Raw genomic sequence first — 13,056 nt, 5'->3', positions numbered from 1 at the left:
AATATGGGGGCCCCATTGTAATTTGGAATCTAGAGTTATGCCAAGAAATATAGCAGATTCCACCGGTTCTATCACCTCTCCGTTTAACAAAACATTTGCATTTACATTTTTGACATTTGGTACGGTAAATTTAATGTATTTAGTTTTCTAGCTATTTAACAATAGGTTATTAGCGCTAAACCAGTAACCGATGTCAGATAAAATATCGTTCACTTCGTCATACATAGCTTGGTTTCTTTTCACTTTGAAAATCAGTGAAGTGTCGTCCGCAAACAATACTACCTTATGTTTTTTCTCTATAAGATTAGGAAGATCATTTATTATAGATAAGGAAGATGAACGGTCCAAGAATAGACCCTTGTGGTACCCCCATACTGAGAAGAGTCCCAGGAGATCTCTTGCCATTCACGTCGACCCTCTGAATTGTATTGTTTAGATATGAAGTCAGAAGATCGAGCGCACTTCCTTTTATGCCATAGTGGTATAGCTTCCTGACCAGCGTTGAATGCTGAACACAATCAAAAGCCTTAGATAAATCACAGAAGATGCCAAGTGCATTCTGCGATTCCTCCCAGGCATCAAAAATATTCTTGATTAGCTCAACACCTGCATCCGTTGTTGAACGTCCCCTAGTAAAGCCAAATTGTTTCAAATGAAGTAACTTATGAGAGTTAAAGTAAGTAAGCATTTGGCTTAAAATTATTTTGTCAAAAATTTTACTAAGGGTCGGCAAAACCGACACAGGACGATAGTTATTCGGGTCATAAGAGCAACCCGACTTAAATATTGGTGTAATTTTACTATGTTTCAGAAGGTCAGGAAACACGCCACGACTAATACAATTATAAAAGACTATTGCAAGATATGGTGCTATGACATCAATTATTGAACTTATTATTTTAACAGAAATGCCCCATATATCAGCAGTTTTTTTCATGTCGAGAGACTTAAAAGTTTTAATTATTTCTCCAGGGCTAACAAAACTAAAATTGAAAGTTTGTTGGCATTCTTTAACATTTTCCAGAAGAAGTGACTCAGCAACACTGGTGGAGGAGACAAGAGTGCTTGTGATAGAAACTGGAATGTCAGAAAAAAATTTCTCAAAAGCAGAAGCAACATCCTGCTGAGATTGAACTTCCTGATTGAATTGTATTCAATGTTGCGGTCTTTCACTCTTCCAGATTCCCAGTTAATCACATTCCAAGTCATCTTAATTTTATTCGTCGAAGGCTCGGCGCTGCTAGGCGTTGCGATCCGTCACAACTGGTTTCTTTGTTTTTCCAATACTTGTGAGAGTAACGTTTCCACGTACCCTGCGCTCTCGATTCAGTAACAAATTAAAATACTGTTTCTCATGTATTTATTATTAATTTATTCCTTCATTCACCATTTAGCAGTGAACTAATACAGACGCTTTTTTCATCTTCTCTATTTAATACTCTTCAGTTAAGTACTTTAAATACTCTTTACTGCCGAAATATTTTTAATTTTCAGAACTTGTGTACTATCATTTAGAATTTATACTACTCTACATACTCAGCAGGGGGGGTCTTAGTTTTTGTGTCGAAATATTTCTACGGGGGGTCACAGAAAGTGTGACACAGCGTGACAATGTGACAATAGGAGGGGGAGGGGGTCAAAAAAAGCTGATTTTAGTGTGACGTATTTTATGAAAGGCCCCTAAAGTGTAAACGTATGTTATGGATATCATAAATTTTGTTTACTATTTAAAATCTGATGACCGATCGTGAAGTACAGGGTGGACCAAAAGTCCGTTTACATTTGAATCGGTTGCCGCATCTAGCAGCGGTGGCGGAGGGGGGTGGAGGGGTTACGCATTGCAAGAGCGGCCAATGGGAATTTAGTACCATGGCGTCGTTTAGCGGTAATCAACGTGCATTTTGTGTACGCGAGTACTATCGAAACAACGATTCTGCGACCTTAGCTCAACGAAAGTTTTGCAATCATTACAAGATACGACACAAAAATCAAGCTCCATCACATGTGTTAATTAAAAAATGCGTGCTCAAGTTTGAGAAGACGGGTTCAACAATGGATTTACCTCAGTTCCTCGTTCTGGCCCGCCTAGAACGTCGAGGGACCCCGAAAACGTGGAGCGAGTAAAATCGTCTGTTCGTGACCAACCTGGACTATCAACTCGAAAGCGGTCTGCTGTCCTTAACGTGCCAAGATAATGATGTATTAATCCGCATTCTCAAGAAAGATTTAAGTCTACATTCCTATAAAATCCAAATGGTGCAGGAATTAAGGACCATGCCACTAGGTTGCAGTTTGCGAACGAAATGGTAGAGCGATTCACCAGTTTTACAAACATTTTTTTCTCAACAAGGCACACTTCCACCTAAATGGGCATGTTAATAGACAAAATTGTCGTTATTGGAGTGACAGTATGTCATGGTGATCAAAAACCCCTGCATTCCAGCCAAGCAACCCAGTAACTCTTGACGAATTAAAGGATCGTATTCGCACAGAAATCCAAAACATCTCAACAGAAACATGTAAAGCTGTTATCGAAAAGTTCCGCTCTAGATTGCAGCAATGCCAGAATAATGAAGGATTGCATATGGATGAAATGATTTTTAAGAAATAAATTCCCCTTTTGTTTACTATCGAAAACAATAAACAATTTTGATCTACTGTACTTAGTTTTTTTTTTAATCATCAATCCAATTATAAACGGACTTTTGGTCCACCCTGTATATACGCCGTACTAAGAGTTATAACTTCGGATTTTTTTCTATCGAAGAAACTATCATGAAAAATGTTTCCAAACTGTATAATTTATAGAGAAAAACTTTATATATCTTTTAAATAAATTACATAACCAGAGCCTTTATAATAAGTATAACGAGAGGGAGCCATTTATTACACGCTTTTTATTACCTTCACCTGTATGTATGTTTATTTGTAACCGACTTATTTGGGCGCGATATTGACCCACTTTTAACGGCCAGATTTCGTTCAGACTTTGTAAATTTATCGAGGACCGATGACAATATATTAATTTGATATAATTATTCCATTTTTCAATTTGAAAAAAAATATGATTTTTGTTAATTTATATATTTGTTTTATCTATCGTCGATAAGGTACGAATTGATGTTCATTTTAAATTTCAATTATTATCTTTTCAACCAAAGCGTGTTTTTTTTGTTTTTTTTTATGGAATAGGAGGACAAACGAGCGTACAGGTCACCTATTGTTAAGTGATCACCGCCGCCCACAATCTCTTACAACACCAGAGGAATCACAGGAGCGTTGCCGGCCTTTAAGGAAGGTGTACGCGCTTTTTTTGAAGGTACCCGTGTCGTATCGTCCCGGAAACACCGCACAAGGAAGTTCATTCCACAGCTTTGTAGTACGTGGAAGAAAGCTCCTTGAAAACCGCACTTTGGAGGACCGCCACACATCCAGATGAAAGGGGATGATATCTGATATATGATGTTTTTTAGATTTTTTAAACTATTTTTATTTTAAAGTACGAGCGTTGCCTCGGAGTTGGCAGTAATGTATTAATTACTCGTAGATACTACTTACAGTCTGCGGTGACGTAATTTTCGATAAATCCCTCACTTTTTAAGAATCTTGATCCAGCCTGCAACGTTGAAATATAATTATAGTTAAATATAATCAATCAAAATCTCAATCTCAGTATAACATATTTTTTACAATTTGCCTGGGTACATTGTAGTACGTATTCAAAGCTTGTTCATAGATATATCTTTATATTGTCTTGACTAGACTTATCTTGCTTCTCCCTGTGGGGAAGAGAGCGACCACAGGCTACTCCATTACTATCGACCCTGCGTATCTAAAACATCCATACATACATACTATCACACTCGTCTACCAGAGAGGAAGGCATAAATTAGGGATATCCATTTGTCACAATCATTTTGACGCGGCAACAAGATAACTAAATATTCAATTATTCGCCTTCATTTTATTATAAGCTCAAAGGTAAATAGGTCTTGCTAAAACCAGAAATCGAATGAGGCGTGTGGATTTTCGACTTACCCGGTACGGAAGGGTAATGCCGATTTGCGTGGGATAAGTTCACAGAAATTAGAAAAGACAACTAAATAAAGCTAAAATAGTTTCTTAGATTATATTTTTATTTATATTATATGTTTCTTATATTATTAACTATTTATATTAATAGTTAACAAAACTTTAAGTAACTAGGTACAATTTACTGTGTATTACAGAAACAGTAAAATAAATAAAATTAAACTTTATGCTCAGATGCGATGACATTTTTGACGCTCGTGTTATTGGGTTGTATTGTCGAAAGTAGACTTCCATCATATTATTACTTTGTTATAAAGTATTAAAAAAAATTAAAATTAATTTACTTTATATATTGCCGCTGGACCAGCAGATATCTGCTAGCAAAGTTCTACACTATCTACCATTATATTAATAATATTTAATACATTGCTTAGATGGCCGAGGTATTTTATACCTACATTGACCAAGTGTTGAACTGAATACCAAAATTAAAGAGGTTGCCGCCAACACAATAATATAGTATTATACACGACTTGTTATAAAATACTCATTTTAGAAACGTTTAAATAATATAATAACGTATAAATAATATAATAATTAATAAATGGTATTATTTATAGTCCTAAATTATTTGAAGCTGTTAAAATATACGTCCCTCACAACATGCCTCGTAAAGCTAATTCGTGTATTTTTGATATACCACGCTATCTAACAAACATAGGGTCATTTTCACCACGACTGCTTAAGCAGTACAATGAGATAAATAAAAAAATTGTAAACTTAGACATATTTTCCAATAGTCTACAGAAATTTAAACGTAATCTTCGGAAACATTACAATAAATAAAAACCACTGGGTATTTATAGAAATAAATAAAAAAATATCTTTTATCCTTTTTATATCTAATAATTTAACTTATGTAACTTAAAGTCTGAAAAGAGCACGGTGCAGTATGGAATGCGTTAAAGGCGGATGGAGTGCCAAATAAATACATAAGGATTATACAAACTATTTATCAGAACAGCACGGCTCTGATTAAACTGGAAAATAAAGGTGATATATTTAAAATCCAAAGAGGTGTCAAACAGGGTAATCCAGTGTCCCCTAAACTATTCAACTCAGTTCTACAGCAAATATTTTTTCAATTCAAAGATAAATGGGAAAACTTAGGAATTAATATAAGTGGACAAAACCTTACGAATCTAAGATTTGCTGACGACATAGTTATTCTCTCAGAAACACCTAAAGACTTACAGACAATGTTAGAAGATCTAAAAGAAGAAAGCAAGAAAGTTGGACTCATAATGAACATGGAATAAACCAAAGTAATAAAAAACGTGGAAGAACATATGAATTTAAAGATAGATGATTATACATTAGAAGAAGTAAATAAATACACATATCATAAGAAGTATATAAACACATATAGGAGTGGTAGTGCCATGTTGGGTCCTCACGGACACAACCGAATTGGGCCGGCACGCCCGGAGAAATACCACTCCCCTACTCGAAACCGGCGTGCAATAGCGGCTATGCCGCTGTGTTTCGTCCGGTGAGTGGGGCATCCGGAGACCTACACCCCCCCCCCCCCTCCCCAATACAAATGGCAGCACGGACTAAAAATAGACTACTCCAGGACGGTACCAGGCTATGCAGCTCTGGAGAATCCGTCCCTGGGCGTCCACAATTAGGGCCTGTACCTAATAGTGGTTGCCCAGGCTGCCCCGCGTATTCTGGAGGGGGCAAATCTGCGCTGACTCGGGGCAAGAGCAGGAGGCTCAAACCACCCTCCTCTACACTCGCTGTGGACTTTTGCAACATCAGGGGGCTTCGCTCAAATTTAAATGCCGTCCACTTTCACCTGAAGACGGCGAAGCCGGCCCTGTTCTTTTTAACCGAGACACAGATATCCTCCCTGGCTGATACATCTTACCTTTCGTAACCAGGGTATAATTTGGAAGACTCCTTTATACCACGGGCTGGCGTGTGCGTTTACGTCAAGGAGGATGTCTGTTCTCGACGCCTGAGTTTTCTTAATGGACAGGACCTATCCATCATCTGGCTGCGTGTAGACTGCGATGACCATCCGCGAATCTACGCTTGCCTGTATAGGTCCCATAGCGGTAACGCAGTGACTGACCGGCCCCTCGAACACATCCAAATAGCTACAGATTCCGTGTTGGAGCAGATCCCCACTGCAGAGATCGTGTTTCTTGGCGATTTTAACGCCCACCACGCCGAATGGCTAGGCTCACGTACCACCGATCATGCAGAGAGATCTGTTCACGACTTCGCCTTAGCATATGGTCTGACGCAACTGGTTATTACGCCAACGCGAATCCCAGATGTGCAAGATCATACACCTTCACTGTTGGACCTTCTGTTGACCTCACATCCGGACGGCTAGTTTCCGTTGACCCTCCTCTGGGATCGTCGGACCACTGCCTGATCCGAAGCACCGTGCCGATCACGCGCCTAACACGGCCCCGCTTCGTGGCACTATATGTCAGCAGAGTGGGACAAGATGCGTTGCTTTTTTGCATCCTACCCGTGGAGGCAGATCTGTTTTTCGCTGGGAGATCCAGATGCCGCTGCTGACGCTGTTGCTGATGTGGTACTACAAGGTATGGAACTCTTCTTTCCATCCTCCTCTGTGCCCATCGGTGGCAGGTCCCAACCATGGTTTGACCACTCCTACAAAATAGCTTCTCGCCGAAAGCAGGAGTGCTATCAGGCTTGGGTCAATGCGGTGGTATCTAAGGATGTGAATTCCAGCGAACTTAAAAAACACTTCAATCATGCCTCCAGGTCCTTCAAAAGAGTTATTGCTGACGCAAAGTCGAAGCACATTGGCAGAATTAGCGAGAGACTTGCACGTCTTCCCTCAGGAACTCGTGCGTTCTGGTCGCTCGCCAAGGCTGTCCAAGGAAACTTTTGCCAGCCAGCTATTCCGCCGCTGCACAGGGATGATGACTCGCTGGCCCATGACGCGAAAGAGAAAGCTGATCTCTTGGGCTCCCTCTTCGCGTCCAACTCGACTCTGGATAACCAAGGTGCACCACCACCGCATATTCTATCTATTCCGCGGTGCGAGTCATACATGCCGGAGGTAAAAATCCGGCATGGCGCCGTGCTTCAGGCGCTTCTCACCTTGGCCATTCACAAATCGAGTGGGACCGATGGCATTCCCCCGATAGTGCTGTGGACATGTGCTCCGGAACTGGCGCCGGTCCTTACCCGTCTTTTCCGGCTCTCCTACTCATCAGGCGTAGTCCCGAAATTATGGAAGGCGGCTTTAGTGCACCCGATACCTAAAAAAGGTGTACGCTCAGATCCGTCCAACTACCGCCCCATTGCCATTACCTCCATTTTCTCCAAAGTAATGGAGTCAATCATCAACCACCAGCTCTTGGGATACCTAGAGGGGCACCAGCTGATCAGCGACTGCCAGTACAGTTTCCGTCAGGGTCGCTCAGCTGGTGATCTTCTTGCATACCTCACCCATAAATGGGCGCAAGCGGTTGAGTCGAAGGGAGAGGCCTTGGCGGAGAGTTTGGACATAGCGAAGGCCTTCGATCGGGTGTGGCATAAAGCGCTTATAGCGAAACTGCTATCCTATGGGCTTCCCGAGAAGTTGTGCAAATGGGTCACTAGCTTTTTGGCTGATCGGAGCATCAAGGTTGTTATCAACGGTGCATGCTCCGACTTAAAACCCATAAACGCTGGTGTCCCGCAAGGCTGCATGCTATCCCCTACGCTGTTTCTTCTGCATATCAATGATATGCTGCAAATCAGCAATATTCATTGCTATGCGGACGACAGCACAGGGTATGCTTATTATTATTATTATTTGAAGAGGGTGGCTATTTCCTGGTCCTAAAAGGTTCCTAGTAACACCGCGTCCAGAATTGGACTATTGTGTTCGCCACTCATACTAAAGCTCATCGTCAAGCCCTACCGCCTTTACGAACCGCAGTAGTTCCTTGACGCGAGTGTTGCAAACACTATCTGGTGGTACGAAGTAGTTGCCAAAGATTGCGTTACGCTTATGCATTAGTGGGCCGCAGTCGCAGAGTAGATGAATAGGTGTTTCATCATCCTCAAGGCAGAACCTGCAAGCCTTGTCGCTTCTGATGCCGACCACACTGAGGTGCTTGTTTAGGCGACAGTGCCCGGTTAGCATCCTAGTGAGTATGCATAGATTTTTCCTGTTCAATGATAGGGCTTCATTCGCATAGCTACTGTTGAATGCCCTTATCAGTGCTTTAGAGTGGTTTAAACCTGAAGAGTTGTTCCAGCGTTTAAGTGCTTCTTGTTTACATTGGTTACTCAGGGTGTGTCGGATGGCGCTCTTTGGGAGTCCACAAATGGGTTCCGGACCATATCGGACTGCTTTAGCCCCAGCTCTTGCGAGCTCATCGGCCATTTCATTGCCTATGATTCCGGCGTGCCCTGGGACCCATCTGAGAATCACTCTGTTTTTCATGCCTAATGAATTCAGGCATTCGACGCAATTATTGACTAACTTAGACGACGTCAAGTCAGCGTCTAAAGCCAACAATGCTGCCTGACTATCAGAGTGAATGTATATGTTATGATTGAAGTAGCCTTTTTGGATATTGGTTTCCGCGCATTCCAGGATGGCGTACACCTCTGCTTGAAATATGGAGGTAAAGCTTCCCAGGTTTGTGCTGGATTTAAACCTGGGGCGTTCTCCATAGACTTTCATAGGGTATGCTTCCTACACCGGCCGTGCCAACATGTCCCGGGATAGCGTCGACAAGAATCGGAACAAACGTCTTGTGTCTGAAATCGAGACTATGCTTTGCAAAGTCTCGGAATGGGGCCGACAAAATTTAGTCCAATTCAACCCCAAGAAGACACAAGTTTGTGCGTTCACCACTAAAAAGTCTCCCTTTGTCGTATCTCCTCGATTCGAGATCACTCCTCTAACTGCCACAGCCTGTATTGGCATACTTTGCGTCGATATATCGAGCGACGTTCAGTTCCGTGGTCACTTGGAAGAGAAGGCCAAACTGGCCTCAAAAAAGCTTGGTGTATTCAGTAAGGCGAGACAGTACTTCACTAAAAGCCACCGCCTGCTACTTTATAAGGCGCAAATTCAGCCGCACATGGAGTACTGTTCTCACCTCTGGGCGGGTGCTCCCCAGTACCAGCTTCTTCCATTTGACCGCATACAACGAAGAGCGGCTCGAATCATCGACGATCAAGTCATCTCCGATCGGCTTGATTCTCTAGCATTGCGTAGAGATGTGGGTTCTCTCTGCATCTTCTACTACATTTACCACGGGGAGTGCTCAGAGGTGCTGTTCCGGTTGATTCCAGCGGCCGAATTCCACCACCGGACATTACGTGCAAAGTACCATCCGCATCACGTAGATGTCTGGCATGCCACAACCGCGCGTTTTGTTCGAAATTTCTTGCCTCGCACAGCCACTTTGTGGAATCAACTACCGGCAGGGGTCTTCCCGAACAGATACGACTTAGGGACCTTCAAGAATTTTTTCTTGAAGGTAAGCTTTTGCATACTCCCACCTTAAAGGCCGGCAACACATTTCTTGACACACCTGTTGTTGCGGATGTCCATGGGCGGTTGCCTCACGTCTAACCATCCCGTAAGCCTCTTGCCCGTTTGCCCCCCCTCATATAAAAAAAAATACCTCATCAAACAGTAACATTTAAGGGTTAGCAAGACATAGAGATAGAAAAGAGGATACAACTAGGATGGAATAAATTTTGGGCACTGAAACATATACTAAAAAACAAAGACGTTCCTTGCAACTTAAAATCAAAAACATTTAACAGCTGTATCGCTCCCTCGCTAACATATGGCTGCCAAACCTGGGCGCTCAATAAACACCAAGCGAAGAGACTAAAAGTGACGCATTTAATTAATGTTTAAGTATAAAATACCTCTGAGCTGGTGTACATGTTGTATGTGTTACATTGTGGTTGGATCCTCTCCAAGGTGTCGCAGTAGGTTGAGTTACACACACACACAATGGACTCTTCTGCATACCGCCGAGAAATACATGGAAAATCTGTAAATTCAAATTATATTATTTATTGAGGTCAATTTTAGAATTTTCGATCGTTGAATGCCTCTGGGAAAAAAAATATAAAATATTTTTTATGCTGTGTATTCAGACTTGAACATCGCAATGCTTTTGCTGCTACGACGTGAAGACAGCAATGAGAGAGCGATATGCGGGCGAATCGTGAAGTACTTCACAATTCACAGGTCGCTCTTCCAAATTCAAATGAGAGTCTGTGGCAAGGCCTGCGTATCTTTTGTCATTTAATAAGCTATTTTATAGTTAAATAAATGTGAACTTAGAATATAGCTCTAATCAAATCCTGGCCTTTTTACTCAATCGCCATAAGTGGCGTTTGCATTACATTTTTATCGGCTATTCATCAATGAAAAAAATTTAGCGTAACATTGTATTTTTACACGCTTTTTATTAGCTGCACCTGTATGTATATTTGTTTGTAACCGACTCATTTCGGCGCGATTTTGACCCACTTTAAGCGGCTAGATTTCTTTCAAACTTCTTAGATTTATCGAGGACCGATGACATTACATTAATTTGATAAAATTATTCCATTTTTCAATTTGCAAAATAAGATTTTTGTTAATTTAAGTCAATAAGGCAGGAATTGGTGTTCATCAGAACACCAACCATCATCAACATTTATCAAATAAATAAATGCATTAGAGTGCCATCTAGTGGTAATTGATATCATAAAACAAAGTTAGGGAAAATGGGAATTGCATGAAGGATGAAAACTTTTATATGTGGGCCATACTGAAATTATCGGGACTGACTATTTGTAAAACATCTCATAGATCTGTGTATTCCTGTCAGTTTATTCAATCGGGAACATGACTGCGACTATTTTCGTGACAACCCGGCGAATGCTGTTACCAAAAGTAGTATTGAGACTAGTTTAGTCTAAGACATGTCTTCAGACTAAGCTAAACCTATTAAATTAGGTATTGGTTCAATCCAACTGCCAAAAATTTAGCAAATATACCTAAAGGTATTGCATTCGATAGCTACCGCATGGTTTAATAACGGGTGACCAGAGTCTACGTCTTCATGTAACGGCAACACGTCCCATCCCCATTAAAATCCGTTCATTAGTTTAGGAGTTCACTGGAAACAAACACGAGGACAATGGATTTATATAATATACTAGCTGACCCAACAGATGCTGTTCTGTACATAATAAATAAATTACTGTTTTTTATGAATCTGTCAATAACATTTCATAACATCAAGAATTATTTCGTAAAATATGCTCCCTGTTGATATAATGAAATTATTTCACAGCAGAACTGTCAAACCGTGCGTCAATAAATTCTCTCATAGAAAATATGTCCACACAAAAATAATATTGGAAATAAAAATAATTATGGGCCCCAAAAATAAAAACTATCCAATCTCTCAACTGCACTAAACTGCAATCCATGAAGTAATCCCCATTAAAAACGTATGATAATTTAGGAGTTAACTGGAAACAAATATCAGGACACTGGATTTGCAGCTGGATTGAATTGAAATATTTATTTTTTCACTTTACTTTGACTCCAATATCGAAAAAGAACCCTTAAAAAATTCACCCGTCAAAATTGCAGGTTTTTTTTAAATAAGATTGTGTCTTCGGTTCGTTGAAAATTATATTTATATATTTATTTATTTTTAAAAATTTATATTTTTTTACAAGTAAAGATTTCATTCTTCCTGCTAATATTATTTTTCGTAGAAAAATTATCTACACTGGTCTAATATTGACTCAGGGACTTTCAAGCATAGAAGCATTTTTTTTTATATAAATAAGGGACGAGACGAGCAGTACGTTCAGCTGATGGTAATTGAAACGCCCTGCCCATTACAATGCAGTGCCGCTCAGGATTCTTGAAAAAGCCCAAAAATTCTGAGCGGCACTACAATTGCACTCGTCACCTTGAGACATAAGATGTTAAGTCTCGTTTGCAAGAAATTTCACTAGCTACAGCGCCCTTCAGACCGAAAGACAATAACTTTAACATGTTACTGCTTCACGGCAGAAATAGGCGCTGTTGTGGTACCCATAATCTACCGTCATCCTTTGCAAATGAGCCTCCCACTGGTAAAAATCCACAATTTGTTTGAACGCGAAAGTGCGGTCCTTTGCAAAAGATGTTGAGGATTATATTTTGAACTTATTGCCGCATATTGTCTACCCATTTAATGTACCACCCTATTGTAAAATGTGACTTGCAATAAAATATTTTGATTTGACTTGATATATGCCAGTTATACAGCTAGGCAAACACGTTGGCCGTAATAACTGGCTTAGGCTGGGCTTTCCAGTTGCTCGATTGAAACTCGTTGATACGACCAAACGTTCCAAGAGGAAACAATAAAGAGAGTTTTAGTATCTTTAAACTTAGGTTTACGTTTTTTCTTACCTGCACTGGTGTAAACACTATTTAATAAAAGTATAAAACTAAGACGCACAAATAGAGAAGTACTCAAAATCTTATTTGAAGCGATCATTGCCATTACAATTAATGACGGCATAGGAAATGAAATATTTATACTTGAGAGCTCTTTATATACTAAATACAATATATTGAAATTCAGTGATGCATATGATAAATAAATTACCTTTAACTCATCTGTTTAAACATCAAATAAACGGAATGATAAAGTAAGAATAATTGTCAATTAGTGAATATAAATTTATGTTAACGACAATAACAAAGTATGTTGAACGATTAGTCCGCTCGCGACTTTATTCGTGTAGATTTCGGCGCTTTATTGCAACTTTTTTTTTTGTAAACAAAATGGAATGAAACAAACACTAAGGACTGATTTCACCATTGAAGTAAAACGTTGATTAGAACTTTGAACTAAGTTTTCGTCAGTAAAGGAGTTCACAGATTGAATTCGAATTTCATCACCATAAATTACAGTAAAAAAACCAAGTGCTTACGGTTCATTACACCATACA

General features: G+C 40.1%; 1 protein-coding gene across 1 annotated transcript in view; it reads right to left on the bottom strand.

Annotated features, from left to right (window-relative positions):
- LOC126966747 (lysosomal acid glucosylceramidase-like) overlaps positions 1-12,646 on the bottom strand; it is a 35,873-nt gene extending 23,227 nt beyond the window's left edge. Inside the window, exons 1-3 of the mRNA XM_050811021.1 lie at positions 12,512-12,646; positions 9,967-10,094; positions 3,559-3,616 (exon numbers count right to left, since the gene is read on the bottom strand). Of these exons, the coding sequence (XP_050666978.1) occupies positions 3,559-3,616; positions 9,967-10,094; positions 12,512-12,623 (298 nt within the window). The 5' untranslated portion in view covers positions 12,624-12,646. The remainder of the gene's footprint in view (positions 1-3,558; positions 3,617-9,966; positions 10,095-12,511) is intronic.
- Between the last annotated feature and the right edge of the window lie 410 nt (positions 12,647-13,056).

Source organism: Leptidea sinapis, chromosome 1, assembly GCF_905404315.1.
Source record: "Leptidea sinapis chromosome 1, ilLepSina1.1, whole genome shotgun sequence".
Lineage (NCBI taxonomy): Eukaryota > Metazoa > Arthropoda > Insecta > Lepidoptera > Pieridae > Leptidea > Leptidea sinapis.
The sequence above is the reverse complement of the archived record's forward strand: the minus strand, read 5'-3'. Positions and strand labels throughout refer to the sequence as shown.